General features: G+C 43.5%; 1 protein-coding gene across 1 annotated transcript in view; it reads right to left on the minus strand.

The window, feature by feature from the left end:
* Nucleotides 1–5769, minus strand: part of SPAG17 (sperm associated antigen 17) — a 98188-nt gene extending 92419 nt beyond the window's left edge. The window contains exon 1 of the mRNA XM_065676172.1: nucleotides 5686–5769. Coding sequence (XP_065532244.1) covers nucleotides 5686–5769 — 84 coding nt within the window. The remainder of the gene's footprint in view (nucleotides 1–5685) is intronic.
* Nucleotides 5770–21587: the final 15818 nt, after the last annotated feature.

Below are 21587 nucleotides of genomic sequence, written 5' to 3' on the forward strand. Positions count from 1 at the left end.
AGCAAGAAGGAAACTGGGCCCAGGAAGTCCCACAGACAGATGCTGACAGCAGAAGAGCAGCAAGACTCGGGAATGTCAGGTTCTAATCTAGATGCTAGAAATATGGTCCAACAGCAGCATAGAGCCTGCCTCCACAACTTCCTGCAGTTCTTCAGATATACAAAGAAATCTCCATCAGAGCATCCTAAAACTTCTGCCTTATGCCTTCTTCAGTTCCTCCTTAAAACATGTTGGTATCTTGGCACCCACAAATTAAACCTGCTAGCACTGATTAACACTATCCCGCAACAATGTTTGTGAAACCTGCTTTCCCTATAGTCCTGTCTCTTAATCTTTCTATCCCTTAGACACAACTGTCCCCATCTCATTTCTTTCCATTTCCTCTCTGCTCCTCATCCGAGTCCCACTGCTTCTTGTAATGCTTCCTGCATCTGTGCATTCCTTGGTCCCCTAGTTCTCATCCTCAGTGTCCTTGTCCAGCTAATCCCTAGTTTTAGAATCTAATCTCACTTCCAGCTTCCTCCATCTCCAGGTTCCTTTTCCAGACCCTTATTCTCCAGCCCCTCTAATACTTCCCAAGCACTTCAGAGTTATGTTTGAGCAAGGAGACTCTTCTTCACGTTACTTATGCAGTCCTTGGAAAGGGATTACAGGCAATGGAAAGAGAATTTTCCTGATTTCCCTAGCTGCAAAATAACTAAAAATATATTGTTTCTATTGAAAAGGTACAATACCTGGGAAGTGGAGCTAGAGAAATACCAAAATCAGCTACACACCAGAGAGCAATCCAGAATTCCCACTCATCTGTTTCTAGACTGACTGATTATGAAGCAACCGAACAACAACTGAAGTCACTAAGCACAGTGAATGTGCAGCGTCAGTGTATAGTTTTAGGTGTTTAACTGACTATGCTTTTTTCTGACCTTAAAAATCTATTATTTTTGCAATATTGCCCTTATATTATCAATATTGTAACAAGATCCTTAATGTTCAAGGCACTGAAAGGCTAGAGAAGAAACAGACCCTCCTTCTACAGCTCACCACCTAAAATGACAACATAAAAATGAGAAGAAAAAGTAGTAAAACGTATATGGTTACTTTAAAAATATTTTCTCCCTCAATATACAACTGCTCCTCTACTTAGTTTAATTCTTTCAAGTGTTATTGTAGAAGTGAGACCTGAGAAAGGATCTGAAAGAGGATAGATTAGTGACCCTAAGGCTACCTCAATTGAGGTTCCCAGCTTAAAGAACAGAGAAATAACTACTGAAAAGCATGGAAACAGCCTAAGGAGGCTGCCATTCAGAGTATAGCCCAAGCACCATGTACTGTGAAAAATGACAACCAAAATGCAGGGAGCAGATAGCCCACAGAATCAACAATGCTGATTCAAGCACCAGTGGGAGAAAAAATGAAGCTGGAAACATGGTGTTGGTAACCGAATACTCCTTAAACAATCTGCACCAAGTTCCACTTAAGGGGAGGCCAGACCACTCTCACTGTAAAACATCCAATGACAATCACTGTCACACATGACACTGTCCCCACTCTGTTTTAAAACTCTTAGCCAAGGCAAAAGTCCAAACACACTGAAGTCTTCCCCTGCGTTAGAAATAACCACCTATGTGGGAAGCCTGTATGTTCCTCAGGTGAAGAGGCTCCAATCCCAGCAAGACCCCCCCTAACTCCGAAAGCTCCAAGTAAGCAGCTAGAAGTTTTCCAGACTCCTCGTTTTCACAAACCACACAAGGTGTCTCATCTTCTCCTTAGTTGTCAAAGCTCCATTGCATCCCTCTGTAATGTGATTTTTCCCTACCGTTAAAAACCAGTACACAGAGCCTACATATCTGATTTGCCACAGACCTATTGGGATATCAAGGGTATGGTAAGAAAGAAATCCAGCTTCACATTGGAGAAAACAAACCAGTAGCTTGCAAAATTTTGTTTCCTTTTTAAACACATCTCATTTTCTCTGCTTCATTTCCTAGCACAAAAGGGCAGCTGCTCTAGACAAGGCATTTGAACAAGTCAGCTATGTTGTTTATTTCTGCAGTACCAGTTTCTAGATCTCTGCCCAGGAAAAGCATCAAGCAGACATCAAGCACCCCCCCTGCCATTTCCAAGCAATCTAAGTAACCATCATTTCGCAGCATAACTTATGCTTATAGTATTTAATGGTGAGGTTTTGTTTGGCTTTTTCTTGGTTAGTTTTTGTTTAGTTTGGTCTGTTTGTTTTGGGTTTTTTTTCCTTAGGCTCACAACTAATAGCTTCATTTCACTGAAGCACAATTTCAAATTGAACTGTAACGGCTGAAGAGAAACAGTTGAAAACTGAATCTCCAAGCATCTGAGCAAACAGCAAGAGTTTTTTAATCTCCTGATTGTTTCCTTAGAAATCATGAGATTAAATAGTGATTTCTGAGCACTAAGGACAATATTACATCTAGCACTCTTTGCTTTCAACAACGGGGGGAGCTTGCAAATCAGTAAACCATAGAAGCATAGAACGGTTAGGGCTGGAAAGGACCTTAAGATCATCTAGTTCCAACCCCCTGGCATTGCAGGGAGAGGTTGCTCCTCAGGGATTCTGTAGCTGTAACACAGTGACTGTGTAGGGCATCACTGCTCAGAAACGTGCAAGTCCATTTTCATTATCTGCTGCCTGGCATACACCCGGATTACGAAGGGGTTCTGATTTTGAGATGCTGAGCTTTTGCTGTATAATCTGGGCAGGTTAAAGAAAATCAAAACTCAGTTGTATATTAATTTCAGCAGGATGAATAGTTATGAAAAGTGAAGCCGCCCCATTTAGTACATTTTTAATGGTTTTACAAGGTTGAATTTCAGTTCAATTTGAAGGCCCTAAAATGCCAGTAAACTGAAAGAAACTAAAGGTCTGAGCAGAATGTGGCTTCCAGGTGCTATGAGTAGTTACACTAGGTAATAAGAATACACTATAGATAGCAGTTATTTTAATTAAGGGCTGTATTTGCCCAGAATTCAACTTTCCCTTAGCAAACATCACCCCTGAACTACTTAAAGCATGCAAAGTTTCAAACTAGGAATTTCAATTTATAGTTTGTAATTTAATCATGCAGTGAAGCCAATCAAAATATCTTAATATCTGGCGGCAAACACAGCTTGCAGACCCATGTTCTTCTGTGTAGCACATTGCAAACAACACAATTTATATAAACTATAATGTGGGGCTCTGCAAAAATCCATATTTCCTCTGTACATGGTTTTAAGCTGTCTGTTTGCCAGTTTTTACAGTGTGTTTAGTAAAAGCAATTATTTGGTTAGTAAATACCATTTAAATCATATTTTAGTTAGCATTCCTGTCTATAAAATCTTAACACCACTGGTAAAATGACTCCTTTTCATAGATCAGACTAATAAAATATTGCAAGTCATAAACACACATTAAAATGTGAAATTTCATTGCTTGGTCTATCTGGCACAATTTAAAACCAGTTCTAGTAAATTCCGTTTGACTCCACTAAAGCGAAAGAATATTCTCTAAACTGATACAAATAAAATATTTAAAATTCTTTAGACATGAATTACAAGGAGGAATTTGTTTAATTGATAGGAGTTCCTGTCATCTCCCAAGTAATTTCAGATTCATACGTATATTGCATACAATACTGAGCAGGAGTAAGAAATAATTGTGCGCACTGTATCTGATGACACCTAGAATTAAAGATGCTCAACACTCCCTTTTACAGGCTGCTTTCAGTTCCTGAGCTTTATATGTTCAAGTTTAAATCTCGCATGCTATACAAGTACCAGGGCAGGGTACGGTAGGGATAGTATGGTTGGACTATTTGCAGAATGAGATTCGATTTTTAACAACCACGTTTATCTTTTAATACCCCCCCATGTGATTAAGTTATTAAGACATTCAATTCCCTCCATGTTCAAGAGGAAGGAACTAAGTTTGGCAGCGCTGCCATACTCGTGTCAAAGATGTGCTTTCACAGAGCATGTTTATTTACATTAAGTATACCCACATTTGGCCATATTTGATGAATCTCAAGTCACAGAACCCTTACTCATAACAGATTTGTTGGCATTTGCCAGTTTTGCACCGAGCTCCTGCCCACGACTGTAAGAGCTGAATAAGACTTTTCCTGCAATAAGAAATGTCAGTGGTTGCTCAGCATCAGAGAAGCCTGCATTCAAGCTGACTGCTGCTACAGCAGGACAGAGAAAGTGGAATTAGCTTAAGTGGAACAGAAAACAGTTGGACAATAAGAGAATTAAGGAACCAAGGAATCTGAATTCAGTCCCCATGGGTACAGGCATTATGATAATCATTAATTAGGTGATCACATTTCCCCTCCCTCCCCCCTTACAGAATTCTTGCCCTATTCAGTGAACATTTCCACATTTCTTTCCATTTGCCTCAGTGCATGGTCCTGAATAATCCTAATTCTGGCATTTTGAACATTTTACCTCCTACCTTTTAAAATACTTCGGTACAATGGCTTGCATTTAGCAAATGTAATAAATTTCACACAGCAGCAGCAGGGCAAACAAAGCACTTTGTTCTACAAATTCACTGGTCAATATCCACAACCACAATAAACACCACCATAAAGCAAAAACATCACTAATTGGCACCTCGCTATGCTAGTAAGCATGGGAGAAAGGCCAGGAACTGAGGAGGTGATGGAGACTAAACCTCCATCCCCTTCTCATGCTTCAGGGAGGCTCTCTGAATGTATGGGAGAGATTCATAAGCAAGAAATGGCTCGAACACCTTTGAACTCTGCTGAAATATCTACGTTCTAGGGAAAAGAAAGGAAACAACGGCCTTAGCAGCTTACTTCAAAAAGTGATTTTCTTTGGCTAAACTTGTACTATACGGTTACTACCAAATGAAAGTAAAAGCAGCTCAGTATTTAAGAGAGTTTTGGACATCTGTGGCAACCAATTAGCCAGTTTAAAAGCCTCCTCCTGAACTCAGAGCTCCTCGTACTTCAATCAGAATTGCTGGCATGTTAAAAAAACAAAGAAAAAAACCAACCAAAACCACAGCAACAACAAGAAAAAACACCCCCCCCCCCTTTTTTTTAACAGGGCATAACAGAACCCATGCACAAGGAAGCCATGGAAGTCATTTGTCTCACTTGCAGAAGCAGCTCTAGATAAACACACACGAGGTAAATATTATTGTTTGCTAAACTCCTACCCTATTTTGAAACCAAATTCTCTCTTGCAAGTCAGGATTTATTAGAATTACATTGCTTACACAGGACCTGGAAACCTAAACATGCCTTTAGATCCTTGCAGGCTGTAAAAGAAAATAAAGAAAAAGGGGGAAAGCGCCTTTTAGCTGCACACACTCAAGCAGGAAAATTACAGCCTCCCATTTTCAACGCTACAGTTAATGCTGTGTCAGCACCTCCATCAAACCTCGCTGTTCAGCAGTTTATGAAAAGTTCACTGCGAGCCGAAACTTGGCACCCAGAGCCCCAGGAAGAGAAGCACCGAGGAGGGAAAGCAAGAAACACGCTGGGTCTGGTCTGGTCTGCTCCGCTCCCCGGGGGGCACCTCGCAGAGCCCCCAGCAGCTACACTGCGACCACCACGCCAGCAGAGCGGCGAGAGCTGCCTCCGCCCTCATCCCCCCACCCCATCTTCAAGCCCCGCGGCCCGCCCGCCCCTCGGCCGTCTTCACCTCCTCGAGGTGGGCGGACACCAGCGCTGCCTCCCAGTGCTTGCCCGCGGCCACCGCATCGGTCTTAGGCCGCCTCGGTCCCATGGCGGTGCGGTGCGGTGCGGGAGGCAGGCAGGCAGGTCCGACGCGTCGCCCTAGCGACCGGCTCCTGCGGGCCGTCGCCTTCCGGCCGTGCCCTGCACGCTCGGACCGGTGGGGCCGCTCGTGTAGTACCGGGTGAACAGCTCCGCGGCAGAGCCTGAGCCCGGCTCGGGGCCGCCGCAGCGGAGCGGTACCGCGGTGTATGCAGGGCCGGCAGGAGCTGCGCGGGTTTCCGGACGTTGGCATCGTGGTGCGCCGCCCGGGCGGGCAGCTCCGGCCGCCTCCTGCATGGATGCCTAAAGGCGAGGCTCCGGTGGGGCTGCACGGGAAGGGTTGGGTCCCAGAGCTACCAAGTTAAATGTGACACCGCGAGGGCTGCACGAAACCGGGCACCAGCGGCTATCGGTGTGCCTGGGGAGGTGGTGCCGCGGGCCTGGAGCATGACCCGAGCGCAGGTGTGGGCAAGCAGCCTGCTCCCAGACCGAAATCACTCCCCAAACACTACCATATGTTACAGCGCCGGGACCAGAAGGGGAGAGGGAGGCACAGTTGGGAGAAAGCAGGAGAGCTGCCAAGATAAAGAATTCATTACAGGAGGAGTCATGTCGTGATCTCACACTGGAGACGAGTGAAATATTCTGTGTGATTTAACATTTGGTGAAAATACCCCAAACCACATGCTGCCCTTCCCCCAGCCCCTTCCACCGACCGGGGTTGCTCGGAGCCTCCAAACCTTTAGCTTAATTTCATCGGAGCCTTAAAGCCTTGTGCAGTGCATTGTTGCTTTAGTCAATTCCAGTGTGGGATGAAACCGACCTAGTGTATGTGCTGGATAAAACACCTTTGGTTACACGGTTTTAGTGGAGAAGTAGGAATTTCATAGCGGACGTAACAGGCAAGTTTCACATCATCTTAGTTTGCAGAAGGCTATCTTCCCTGGGTTTGCAGACAGTGATGTAGTTTATAACATGGGAAAGCTGCACAGTAGATTTGCCAACACCCATAAACATTTTCCCCCGCCCTGTTTCTTGGCTGGTGTCCATTTTTCTCTTTTTGAGTTTTTCTTTTGTTGTCCAGAAAAAAATTCAGACTTCAGTTGTTCACAGAAACAGGCAGTGCGACATTCCCACCATGCCCTTGTTCTTCACTGAAGTTTTGGATACGCAGCCTGTGCCTGCTGAGATGCAACAAGAGAGCACGGGAACAGGGCAGGATCACCAGTCGCTGCTGCACAACAGGGCAGAGGTGCAGGGCAGAAGGCACAGTTAATACTGCCAAAGAAATATCCCCACTGTGAACCACCTTTCTGCTTTTTCATGGCTCAGCTTTTAGGGCTGGATGAAAGCTTCAGGAGGACCAATGGTAGAGGGTTGTGCTCCCAGATCCTGATGGTATGGCTGGCACTACCACAATGCCCATGGGAGATGACAGCTGCTTAATGATGCCCACACTTGGATCAGTATGCTCAGGTTTGTTAGTTTAAAAACTAGCAAGACTGATGTCAGCTACAAACAGCTGTGAGAACATGAACAATAACTGTGAGAATCATGAACTAGCCTGTTTGTATTTGTTGTGTGTTTGCTTGGATGCATAAATATTATTTGAAGGAAATTGCTTTGTTCTGCTGCTTGCTGCCTTGGTAAATGCATCTTGATAACTTGCATAATTACATGCTGTAGCAGATAGCAAGTTGAGCTGAAGTAGGGCAGCCAATCACAGAATCACAGAATCACAGAATCCCAAGGGTTGGAAGGGACCTCAAAAGATCATCTAGTCCAACCCCCCCACAAGAGCAGGGTAACCTACAGTACATCACACAGGAACTTGTCCAGGCGGGCCAATGACCAGGAACTTATACCAGTTCTTTTAAAATTACCTTCACCGCTCTCCCAAACAAAGGAGAGAAAGAAATTGTATTTATTCTTTATTACAGAGGGTCCTAGTGTATAGTCCTGATATATGCTCTCCAGTAGTAAAGTCAGCTAAAGACGTCTCCTGTTTGGCTTCTTGTCCCTGTCTGTTCAGTTGTGCTGCCAGAGATGCTTGCACTCCAAGCTGTAAACTAGATCACTGAAACACTCCTGGTTAAATCCTCCAAAAGACAAAAGAGACAAATTACAAATATTGGGGAACTACAGCTTTTGTTTCTTCCAGATGGTCTGGACTGAAAAACACGCAGGTGTCGCTGGGCCGTCTGAAAACCTTCAGCTTCCTTCTGATACCTAAAAGATAAAGTTGCTGCAGTCTTTAAACTTGTATTGGCAAAACTGAATGTAATTCAACTCTACCAGTGAGCTGCAGATGAGAAGAATAGGCAAACTGAGGATCCAGAGAGACAATACACAATTTGGGGTGCCTCCTGCATAAAAAAGCAGTGTGTAGATGTAAGCCTGACATTTCCATGTAACAAAATTGGGTCTACCATTAGTGCAAGAGTTAATAGGCCTATCTGTGATGACTGTGCATATGACAAGAATATTTATGGTGAGATTTTCAGAGTGGCAACCTAAAAATCATAAAGTCAGGCTTTTCTGGCTTATTAAACCCCCATTGTTTATGAATATGTAAGTGGAATTGCCAAAGCCATGAATTTACAATACACTTGCAAGTCTGAATAATCCTCTGTGTAAACTAAAGGTCCCTTGCCTTTCTCTGGGCAGAATACAAGCCTGTGTATTCTGAATTTACACAGCAGGGTAAGAAAGCATGCATGGTTAATACTGTGGAGCAGCTAGACACAGTAACATGCTTCTGTGCCTACACTTTTAACAATAATATAGAAGGAATATGTAAAAATTGGGTATACTCTTTGCCCCCTTCAGGAAGAAGTAACATTTGCTACCTTTTATTTTAAGGTGACTTAGAGAACATTTACACTTACTTGTTCTCCAGTAAAGTGTGGGGAATGGAAAGGCATTACTAGTTGTAAAAGTCATGTCTTCTCCACTTGATATTTCCTGAAAGGCTGGATTTGACTGAAGAACTAGTAAAGGCTTTGAATCTTAAGTATTTAAAGTTTGATTGACTGAGGGGGGGATTAATTTTAATCACACTTTTGCTTTTTTTTTTTTTTTAATGCTTATTTTAAATCCTTGACAAATACTTGGAAAAAATACTTTTCAGTAAGAACCATCAACTTCTTGCGTTCAGTTGAGAAGTGAGCAGAGAGTCCACTTTGCTTGAGCCCTTAAGAACACACTTAATTGCTTTATATTGCTTTCATAAGATTTAAATGCTTCTTAAATGGGGAGGCTTCCTGACTTATGGCTTCAGAAAGCTGTTTCCGCTTTAGAACACTTTCCAGAAGGTTGTGTAGAACAGCTAACATGGCCTTCAGCGCTGCTAAGAAAAACACTCCTTCATATTCCATGCATTTCTAAAAGAAACAAGGAATATGAAGAGAGAACACTGTTCAGTCCCTTTTCCCTCAAAAACGAAGAAGGGGAAGACCATAAAACTCACTTCTCTTTCCTTTCCTGTTTCATAGCACTGCAGCATCTGGGCTGGGAACAGCTTTTGCTTGATGTTTGCAACCCCCCAGGTTACAACCATCTCACAAGTTACACATATTTGGCAGCTCTGCCATGTGTTTCCACAGCCTCTCTGAACTCTCTCATACCAATTTGAATGTAGGAGGTCTTTGCCTACAGTTGCTGCTCTGGCCACCAAATGATCCCTTGTAATTTATTTCTCAGCCTCTACATTGGGTTATATAATTTGCATAAAGCTTCCCACATGGACTGCATTGGCCTTGTGGATGCAAACCAAATATCTGTCTTGGCTTCAGGATCTAGAAAGCTTATTTCTGCATCAGCAAATTATAAGTGCATGTGCCATGAAAGGGACAAAGGGTGAGCTGAGCGTAAATATATTAATGTAGTCCACTTCTGAGTGTGGCATGGTGTGCCTGTCATTTTCCTAGCACCAAGGTAGTCAAGCACTTTCTTAGTCAAGACCGAGTTCTAACCATAATTATACAATAAAATAAGCTCTTCTCCTCAAATTCTAATAAGATAAGGTAGCTAAGTGCTTGCTGAACTGTGAGAACATGCAGGGATGCTTAGAGAGAAAGGGAACAACTAAAGTGTGAAGACAACACAATTCAATCAAGTCCATCCACCACATGGCAAGGCCTGCCCTCTGATGCACAGATCAATAGGCCTTGCCTGCTTAATCTGTCTGTGTAATAACACGGCCAAAAATCAAAGCAAGTTGTATCTTCTTCCTCTGAATCTAGCATTTAGTGTTGGCCTGGCCACTCACTGGTTTTTCTTCACTCAAATATTTCCCATCAAGCTGAGTTACAAATATGTGTAACCTCTGTTGTTTATCACAAGCGTAACATGCAGAACAGATCAAACTCCCTTTGTACATACAAATAAGTTTACATTTAAGAGTCTCCACAAACTTCATTTTACAGGGGAAAGGGGGTGTGGCGGAGGGGGGGAAGTCTTACAAGGCCCTGCATTTAATTTTGGAGAAGATGCTTTCGCAGTCTGCTCTCCCACGTGCATGCATGTGCAGGGCGAATGCTTTTTCCTGTCCATAGCCAATGGTATAAGGATTCCTGGCAAAGCTCAAAATGAAATCCATTATCATCTGTCAGTGAAATGACTTCCAAATTCCAGCTGGATGCTGTGCAACAGCCTCTTGAAAGAAAGACTCCCTCTGCATTTGGTATTGTAGTTCTACTGTCTCTAGGTAACTGGATTTTGGAAGCAGTTCAGTGCTGCCAGTCAGCAAAAAAGGTCCAGCTTCAGCTATCTCAAGCTTTATTCCTGCCCCTTTCCAAAACAGATCACAGGGCTTTATTCTTATCCCTGAAGAAAGAAATCCAAAGAAAACATTTTCCCACCCTTACAGAAAGCCAAACTCCCCACCTCCACTCCATTCTCTTTCAAATCCTGTATCGTTGCTCGCTTTCTTCTGGCACAAAAGTACTTCTCCTGATGTTGGAGGGTCCTCCAGGGAGATCTGCTTCTGTAGCACTCGTCACTCCTACCACTGTCGAGAAAAGGAGTCTTATGCAATAGTGCAACACCATGGAGGGTAAACAGACATGGGATGTATGTCAGAGTTTGCACCAGCAATATTGATAATAAGCAAGGGAATTGTGTGTTTGTTAATTTTTAAAGGAGAAGAGATTATTTGTAAAACTACATGCAATCTCATATGGAATTGGAGTAATTAAATGGCTAGAACCATTGTTCTTTGACCTTCGTATCCTAAATCTGTAACTCATAGTTACATAGTTTTTAACTGAATTTTGTGAGAGTAATGTCTAACTGAAGAATAACTAAATTGCAACAATATATATTATACTGAGACTGTTCCTTCAGCTTTAATTCCCCCTCCCTTTTTTCCAGTCGAGTTCCCTGAGCACATACTCTCCCCAGTAGATCTAGTTCAATGAGTAGGTTTTGGAAAGAATACATGGAGTAATGACTATTTCCTGCTCAGTTTTGGCACCCGTCTCTCTCGGTCATACTGGTGCCTAAAATCTGCTTTATAGAATAGCCATGATTAAACTTCTCAATCCTAGGACTGTATCCCAAAACACTGCCATGCCTTATCTTATCATGCACTAAATCCTATACTCTTACATAAATTTGAAGTCTAAGCATTACCTCCTTACCTCAGGCCAGAACAGCATCCTCTCCTTCTGTCTTTCCTACCTCCATCAGTCCTAATTCACAAGCTTTTCTTATTCTGCATCTCCGAAATTCAAGCTGGACTCCAATCCCCTGGAATACTCTCCTCTGGCCAGCATATCCCCCTGCCTGTGCCAGCAGACTGTGGCACCATAAAGACTCAAAGCCAACATGTCCCAGCAGCAGCAGATCTTTCACATTCAAAGGACCAGCACCCCTTTCCTGCCAGTCCTTGCTTCTAGATGCAGCTGGTCCATGAGATCTGTGATACACCCCATCCTGCCCCAACAAAAGTATTTATGCAGATGTGGTCCTCCCCCTCCTCAGCTATGCTGGAGTGCTGCCTCCTTCGCCATCATTTCCCAGGTGACACGCAAAATATAAGAATATGGGAAGGCTGGGCGCTGCACTAGCTAATGAATTGAGTTCACAACCTAAAACTGGGCCTGCCATCCTATAGAAACTCCTATAGCTAATTTTGGAAATCTACTTATTCCTGAGGGCAACAGGATCTAGCCCTGAACCTATGCAAGTGCTGTAGCTCCAGCTATTATTAGGAGAAACACAGTGAGAACCAGGTGATGGGGATGAGCACAAAAAAAGACTGCCCCCCAAAGTCTGCATATGTATCCTATATGAAAGATCTTAGTGAGTCCTAACAATGTGGCAAGTTGAAAGACTTTGTGCTGTTTCTGCAAATGACAGCAAACCCAAGGCTTTGTCTGATTTTCTGCACATATCAGCTGTTTAAATGAGCGCAGATTTAATTGAAATTCTCAGAAAATGAATTCTTTAAAGAGCAAATGTTACCTTTTAGAAAAGATAATATTTTAATCCTGTCGGATGCTGACACCTGCTTTAATGTGAAAACTCCACTTACTACTGGCAGGGGTTGCGTAATAAATAAAGCTTGCAAAGTAAAATCTGTAACGCCTTATCATCAACACTATACAGCTTCTGCCATGAGCAGCCATTCATATGGATTCAGTAAGTTTTAAGCAAATAAAATTCAGCAAATGTTTACATTATAGCATTACAGAGATCAAGTTTAAAAGGATTTCTAATTAGCACCTGCCTTAGTTAGCAAACTGTGTTAGCACTAATTCCCATCAGCCAAATTCCTTCATTCCCATTAACAGCACTCAGAATGAAAAATCAGGCTTTTCTCCGTCTCTTTCCATCATTAATTCAGACAAAGCAAAACATTTACTGTGGCAGGGCTGCAAAATGCTGAAGGCCGTCAATGGAAAAGGAACATGAGTTAGCTAAAATTTGGCCGTACTCCCAGCATATTGACCTGCCTGTGCCAGTGTTTTCAGATCATGCCATCCGTAATGTTATTTTGTATGTTGTGAATTTTAAGAAAGGTACTCATCAATGTTTGAAAATAATGTGGAGAGATTTAAAATAGACAGCTGAGCTCAGCAGTTCAGCCCCATGCACTGACTGTGGTGTCTAAAACCTCATCCTCTTCTACATGGCTATTTTCTGAGTACGCAGTCATTGTGATTGTCATTAGGTGTGGCAAAGCAAGACAGTGAGCAAAATGAAAGGAAGCAGAATTTCTTGGCTTTCTTTAAAATATATTAAATGCCAACAGAAAGCTTTTTCTGGTGAACCCGTCTGCTTCTGTTTGCCTTGAACTCTTTTCTTTATCTCACAAGCTCCTATGATGACTAAGCCATAAAAATTTAAAGAAAGCATTGATGAATTAGTTCTTTTTACTGCAAACTCCCATCAGCGAACCTTGAGTGCCATTACTACCAGTGTGTATCAATGAAGTGCAACTTGTCTGGTTTCCTCTTATACGAAAGTCTGACAAGTTGCAAGATTTATTTGAACTGGTTTTGGATTTTGCAACACCAACTATTGCTTTCCAGGACAGAAAATTAATGAACTGAAATTGAAAGGCCGTCTCCTGGTCTAATGATGTTTAGAAAACACTAGAATGACAGAGCTATGCCACCAAGAAATGTGAGAGTTTGGGTGTAATAAAAGGCTACTCTGAAACTGAATCACTCCTAAGGTAGTTTTCATTTCAGAGGTGATGGACTTGTATTTCAGAGATCATAACATAGCTTTTGCACAAAAGGTTCAATCAGCGCTTCATGTTCCTTTTTAGAGCTTAGTGCTTGAGTTTCCAACCTGGTGCAAATATACGGCTGTTATTTTGGGGCAGTGAGTTAGCTGTGGGAAAAGCTGATCAGTTCTGAAGCAAGGAAAATTCTGACTACTGAAGGTCAACACTTACCTCATTCAGACCTTTCCATCAGAGTGAGTAATTCTAGCTGCTTCAAACAGCAGGCTGAGGCCCAGATTTGTAGACAGTTAGCTCCCTAGGTACCTTGAACCATCTGAGCTTGTGTACCTGGCTCACACACGTTTGGCCACACATCCTGGTTCAGAGGAGGTATACTCACGTCTAATTAGAAGACTGTCTAATAGGACAAAACAGGGTAGACTCAGCTGGCTTACACTTCCTTTCTGCCTAGAATGAGTAGATTAGCAACATGTAGTAGATGCAATTGGCAGAACTTCTCCTCCAGTGGTTTGATTAGATTTTAATGAAACATTAGTCTGTCGATCGTGTACTAGGATGCTGTTCAAACCAGAGGCTTGGAGACCTTTACTGCCAAACACAGCAGAGTTCCCTGAAGAAAGCTCTATCTTTTTTGTTTTTCAGAAATAGGGCAAAATTATGTAAAGCTTCACAGTGCCATAAACCACATTCTTTGAGTGTTCCTGAAAAAGAACTATTGATAATGCAGCTTGGCCTTTGGGAGACATTCCTCAGAGCTGCACTTACGCTGTCGTTGATATTTCATCAATTAGCCAGCAACACTGTGGTTTTCTGACAGAATGAGTACGTTACTATTCCTGATTTTATCTATGGAGGGGATGCGAAGGCCTGGGGAGAACCAAGGAGGGACAGAGCTCAGAACCCTGGGGCACACTGCATCACTGCTGCTGCACACAGACAAACAGTCCATGCAGCTGGAAGTGTGATGAAGGGTGAGCTGGCACTAAATGCAGACATTTGAAGCTGGGAGAAAATAATTCCAGTTCTCTCGATGCAAATACACTGCTGGTGGGGCATGGCAATATTACCATTAGGGCCTGCACTATGTGTCTCATGTCTTTTTAAACTGAGGTACCTTGACCTGCCTTAACCCATTTGTTTGCCAATCCTCCCATGCTGGGCTCCACTTATATATTTGGAATTTAAAGAATTGTTGAAGGGAGGAAACATTATGAGCTGACTTTCATCCATTTGTTATCCTCAAGTCAGCAGGGAAATAGAATGCTCTAATCGAGTTTTGAAAGGCTCCTGACCTAGAAGGAAGCCTGGAAATCATTTGCATTAGACTTCTTAAAAGAACAGCTAATCGGTCTGATAAGGATCAAGATGGGGATGTCTTGCCCAGCTGCTTTCTAGGATAGTTATGAGGATCTGATGTTGGGTGCTTCAGAAAGCCTGTGTTTCCTGGTTTTTTTTTTTTGTTGCTTTGTTGTTGTTTTTTTTTATTTACCAATGAAAGTAAGACACTTCTGTACAGTAATATGTCTAAAATAAAATTTGAAGGAAAAAAAGATAGAATAAGACAATACAAAGCCAGTTGTAATGTTAAATATCTGTGTTTTTTCAGTGTGGTTCTGTAAGCATTTGTAAAACTGGAGGTGCAAAATTCAGGCTAGGTTCTTGGTAGCAGTGTTCTACATAGTGAAAGAGCAAGATTGCTCTCTAAGCTGACAGATACTCAGTCCTTTGTATCTATGAGAAGAAAAGTACAAGCATAGATATGCAAACATCAGTGTGGGAAACTACAACCTTTCCTAGGTAGAACAGATAACTAGGCTCCCGCATGGAAGAGAATGTGTGTGTTATAAAGTTATCCCCTGTGCTATCCCTCCAGCTATACTTCAGATGAAGTCTACGCACCTGGACCAGAAACAGTGGGATGAGAGTATACATACTGTACCATGAAACTGTAATGTTTCCTGTATGATTATTTGGTTGTTTTAGACTTACACTCATGGCCTAGAACTGTGGAAAACACTCGTGATTATTATAATATTCCTAATCTGGTGAAAGGCAGGCTTGTGAGCTGAGGGAGCCTGTGGTAGGTACCTCCACTACTGGTGAGGTGGTAGTAAATGTTATGTCTGGGTTAATACGCATGTGCACGTTTTACAGTTTGAAACTCAGCTCGCTGTACTGGTGAACAAGTTCTTCCTGTCACAGATCTGCTCACCCATATGCTGCTGCCCCTGGGCACTCTCTTATCCAGCAAAAAGCCATTTTCATAAGGATGGCTCACTAACGATTGACATGCTTTGCATTTGTGAAGTGCAAAACCAGACACAGTTCATTTGGCCCTTTTCAAGAACAAAGTTGTAATTAATCTTATACAAATCAACCAGATGCCTACTGCTCTGGGACAGTGAAAGTGTGTTTTCTCTCAGCTTCCCAGTAGATTCCCAATTTATGCATTTCCAGTGGTCACTCTGCTTACTCTCTGCAGTAGTGGGTTTAGGCTGCAGTTTGCTGGTATAGTGATGTGGGTTTATGGCATGATAATTGCCTTCAGGGTGGCACCAGCGAGCTGGCAGTAATGCTGGAAGCTGGAGTAGCTGTGACAGCATCAGGACTCATGTCCCCTCCGGGAATGTTGTTTGAGATGGTGGTTTAACTCCTCTGGCAGAAGAAGCCTCCCATTGGCACAGGAGTCTCCATGTGGACAGTCGCACTGGCAGAAGGCTGTAATTTTAGTTTAGACAAGAGAGCATGTAGGGGAAGCTCTGGCAGCCGATCCCTGTGATTTCCAAGAATCCCAAAGAAGATGGTGGTTTAGAGACCATCCGAAGTACACCATGACAGGACCACTGCAGAATGAGCCTGTGGAAGTGCTGCAGTGCAGTACCAGTCTCCAGCCTGCTGGGTGCTGCTAGTTTAGGGACACCACAGCCCAGCCTGGGTCACACATCTTTTGGAGAATCAGGCAGTGTGCTGATCCCATTATCAAGTCAGAGACCACTAGGGTTATTGGGGTTTGGTCTTTTAAACAGGAATCAATGCAGCTTGATAGGATCATAGTCACAGAATGGTTTGAGATGGAAAGGACCTTAAGATCATCCAGTTCCAACCCCTGCCATAGGCAGGGACACCTTCCACTAGAGCAAGTTGCTCCAAGCCCCGTCCAGCCTGGCCTTGAACACTGCCAGGGATGGAGCATTTACCACTTCTTTGGGCATCCTGTTCCAGTGCCTCACCACTCTCACAGTAAAGAGCCTCTTCCTTATATCCAGCTTGAACTTCCCTGTTTAAGTTTGAGCCCGTTACCACTGATGCAACTCCCGTCTCCTTCAGAGAAGGAAACTGCCCTGCAGGGCTCTCTTCACAGTGACTTTGGCCTTACTCCATAGCTGCCTGATTTACATCCTCCAGCTCCTCTTTCCTCTGCCCGGTGTTCACAGCAGCATATGCAGTGCTCTGCCATAGCTGGAGCTGGTGCCCCTCTGCGGCAGCAGCTGCCTTCGTCCTTGCTGCTTTGCCTTGCCACCTGTTGGTGGATGGATGCTCACAGACGGCTCGAGCCCAAGGAGATTAGACCCATTCGTATCTGGGGGACTGAACTGTTCAACCAGCTCCTCCATGGGCCCTTGTTCCCCCCAGAGCAAGCGCATTGGAGCAGCTGCTGTCTGTCTGGCTGCCCGGGCCTCCTGGTCAGCTGTTTGGTGTCACCCATCAATCTTCCATCTCTCCTGCAAATCTCTGGTGATCGAGTTTCACATTGCCGGGACTCTGACCGTGAAGCCCCTTTCACTGGTATAATTAGTAATTAGAGGAAAAATGTTAGCAAACTCCTCTTGGCATAAACAGACACTCAATCGCCATCTGTCAGGGCAGGGAATTCACATCAGGGTGAAAGCCCAACACAGATTTCGCTATCTGAGGTGAGTGACCGCACACACTCTGCACGACTCAGTTAAGCTGGCCCCATGACAACTTGCGAGAGCTATTTATAGGAGATCACTTTGATTATAAACAATTTTCAGTGTTTTGAAAAGTCATCGTGGCTTTCCCACTAGGAGTCCCCACAGACTCCGAAAGAAATGGGGTCTCTCAGCAATGCGCTGCAACCCTCGGTAAGGAGGCAGGAAGCTTCCTTCATGGCTGGTGTTCTAGTCCATGGTCTTCCACAGAGCTGTGCTGATGAGGTAACGCCGTTCAGTGGAGTCACCCCGTGATTGAAGCGCAACAGGTATGGCAGGCCTGGGGCTGGACCTCTTCACTACAGCAAACAAATGCGTGATGATATGCGGTGGGGAAAGCTGAAGACAGACTGGTTCAGACTGCAAACAAAGCCCCACATATTTAATGTGGAACGCAGCTAACGGCTGGGGACAATTAGCAAGCTCTGTAGTGAATGCCCTTCTCTGAAAAGCTTCCAGGCAAGACTGGAGGTTTTTTCCTCCTGTAACACATGCTGTAGCTTGGAGATAAGGTAATTTAGGGAAGTCGTATGCCTTGTATTATGCAGGAGGCCGGAGCAAAAGATAGCTTATTCTGGCTTTATCATCTGTAATATAAGCAAATGATGCCAGCCAGCCCTGCCTGATGCCTGCTTGGGCTCCATGCATTGCTGTTCCATACAGCATATCCTCTGGTCTTGTTTGGCTCATCTTAAGAACTACTTTTTCCCCTTCTGCAAAAGAGGAAATTCGTATATGACTGGGGATCAAACCTCTGCTCCTTCCATAATTATCTGAGGGAAAGCAGGAGGTTGCAAAGCTGGGCAAAAGCTCAGCAGTGGTTAAGATCAGAAACCCTCCTATGGGGTTTTTGTTTCTTTTATATGTGTTGGTGCAACCAAAGCAAAGATAACCAAGCCAAGTCTGTGGCTGCATTCCATGCCTGAAGTTGAGCAGACTATAAATACAAAACTCCAGCACCACCACCAAGGCAATTCTTATGTGCCCACAGTTTCATGTTGCTCTGTAATCCAGTCCTGCCTGGTCTCTCCAGCAGGAAAACAACCTCTTTCCAGGTTTCTGAGGTAAAGTAGACATAACTGCACATGGTTGTTTCAGGTATGGGCAGAAGAGCTAGGCTTGCTTGGGCCACACTCTAAATGGGAACTGGAAAATATGATTCAGTTTATATGATCCAGGGTACTTTAAAATTATGCTTTAACTTTAAAGTACCCGAGGACAATGGATGAGGCTTACTGGATAGGCTTAAAAAGACCTGTGTCTAAGGAGTTTGAGAAGGACAGGGTGAGCCACAGCTGCTGGAGTGGGAAAAGGAGTTTCTAGAGGAGGGGAGAACCCCTGAAAGCTGTATGAGACGTTCCTTGTCATAGGCTTCCTCTTTGCAGGATGTGTAACTGAAGAAGGGTGCAGATAATAATGTTTTTTGTTGGAACCGTTTCCAGATATGCTGGACACTCTGTCTCAGGGTACTAAAAATCAAACTGGACATTGAGCTCACTGCTAGGGAGAAAATAGAAGTTAATACAAAATCAATCACAAGAAAATCGGAGTTAAACTCTTAACAGTAGAATAGCCTTAAACTTTTGCCCCGATGCATGCCTCACAATGCTGAGCTTATTTTAAACAACTTAAAAGACTTTGACCTTAACAGCTTAATAGAATTCTCTTGGAATATTTCTGTGAATTTATGTTGCAGGCTTCAAACAGACAAGGTGAACTTGAGGAAAAATAAACCAGTTGTATAGGATCACACTGACATCCTCAACTCCACCACTAGTAACTTAAGATCACTTTAAGCAGCCCCTGTCTCTTGAGCTCACTGGAATCACTGGTAATATTATAAAATATTCTAATATATTATAAAAAGAGGTTTACTACTTGATAGGTGAACATGAAAAAGAGATGAGGTCATATAATTCATACTACCACGTACGATTGGCTTTCAGAGAGATTCCATGGCAGGGAAAGAGTGGGGAGATGTGGACTCCGTTGTGATGGGGACTGTGATCAAAGCGGATGCCTTCTCCCAGCTCCAAACAAGCTGTGATTCTTGTGTCCCATATCTGTTCCCTGGTCATTGGTGTGGTTCTCTCTTTCCCCCATCCGTAGATACATGTTGTAGTTCAATACCTTCTTCCCCTCCCTGCCCCAGTTTCTTGGCTCAGTTTGCCCCTGACTCCCTCCTCTGATTTGTGTCACCAGCATTGATTAGTTCCTTGATCAGCGTTTCTCTGCTCTGAGTTGACAATGATTTCTCCCTACCTGTGTTTCTCACAATCCCTGTTGGTCTGTACCACTCCAGTTTCTCAGATTCTTCATTCACCCTTCGTGTTCATCATCTTCTCTGCCTTCTGTACTCCCTGCTCCCTCTCCAGCTCCTGTGTTTATCTAGACCAACTCCTTTACCTTGAACACAGCTCCTACTAGAAATGATCCCTCTCCTGACACTTCATCTGATGGGTTTCTAATATAGCTTGTAGCTCCAGCCTTCTCCCCAGGCTGGGTCTTTCCTCCTCAGATTTCTCCTCTGATAGCCTTCCCTTTTCCTCAAATCTCTGCCCCAGTCACTATCCAAACAACCCCTTGTTGTGCAAAGCTTGCACAAAATCCTTGGTGACTTCACCTGCACAGCTCTAACCTGCACATATCAAAATGTGCTACTTCCAACTTAGAATCATAGAGTCATAGAATAGTTAGGGTTGGAAAGGACCTCAAGATCATCCAGTTCCAACCCCCCTGCTGTGGGCAGGGACGCCTCACACTAAACCATCCCACCCAAGGCTTCATCCAACCTGGCCTTGAACACTGCCAGGGATGGAGCACTCACAACCTCCCTGGGCAACCCATTCCAGTGCCTCACCACACTAACAGGAAAGAATTTCCTCCTTATATCCAATCTAAACTTCCCCTGTTTAAGTTTTAACCTGTTACCCCTTGTCCTGTCACTACAGTCCCTGACGAAGAGTCCCTCCCCAGCATCCCTATAGGCCCCTTTCAGGTACTGGAAGGCTGCTGTGAGGTCTCAACTTGGCCAAGCTTTGATAGTTTTCACAAGAAGAGAAAGAGGAGCACTCCAGACTCAAAAGCCATTCCTTCTGGCAGGACCACATTTTCCTTTTGAATGTCAGTACCACTACAGCTTCTAAAATAAACATATTTATCAGAATGTGCTCAATATGGGAGGGAAAAAAAAGTTCATACTATATTTTTCAGTTTTTTAAGTTGGTTTTTCCAGACAAGTGTCTTACTATGAATATGGCAATGACTGGAGCAGGCTAGGGACAGAAAGGGAGAAGAGAAGCCAAAGTGAGAGGAGGCTTGAAAAGGAAAATATCTATGACAGAGGTGCCTATGTCTTCCTTTCTTTATCAGTGGTTGCAGTAGGTCTTTAACAACATATGGTTGTTATGGTACTCTCTTTACCTGTCTGCTTGTCTTGTTTCCTCCTACTTCACTCAGTCCCTTCTCTAATTCCTTGTCCCCAACATTTTTACCCTTCAATTCTGTACCTGTGTCATCTTCTACTCTATCTCCTTTCGCTCTCTTTGCACCTCATTTTGTTTTCCTTTCCCACTCTACCTCTTAATTATCTCCTAAAACTCTTCTCTTGGCTCCTTTTCCCTCATATCATAATTTTCTCTCCCTTCCCACCCCTTGCCTTGATGTGCTTCATGGAATAACTGTCTATGAAAAAGAAAAGATCCCAAACCAGCCAAGAACAATAGCTATAAGGCCAGATGTCTGGACATTAGCAATCATTTGTGCTCTTATTTTTGGTCATACACAAAATGTGCCCAGCTGTTGCACTAAGCTCTTTGAGCAATCAACAAATCCCTGCTCTGGCTGCCCTGAATATATATATGCATGCTTAGAACTCCATCTGGAATTGCTCATCTCCTCTCAGGTTCTCTTAAACTACCTTATACTTTCTGCTTGGAAAAAAAAGGATTTTATGAAGACTATTTTGAGCAAATATGAATAAATCCCATAATCTTGGAAAACTCTTCAACCGACAATATGCTTTCTACTGTGAAAGCAGGAAGTTTCCCCTTCATTGTTCTCTGTCCTCCCTATCCGTCCCTCCCTTGCTTCATCCCTATCCCTACAGATATTCCTGCTGTGCTGCAGATCTGCTGCTGAGCGTGTCTGGTTTGTCTGTGTTTGACAGCCCCAGGC

The sequence above is a fragment of the Lathamus discolor genome, chromosome 4 (genome assembly GCF_037157495.1).
Source record: "Lathamus discolor isolate bLatDis1 chromosome 4, bLatDis1.hap1, whole genome shotgun sequence".
Classification (NCBI taxonomy): domain Eukaryota; kingdom Metazoa; phylum Chordata; class Aves; order Psittaciformes; family Psittacidae; genus Lathamus; species Lathamus discolor.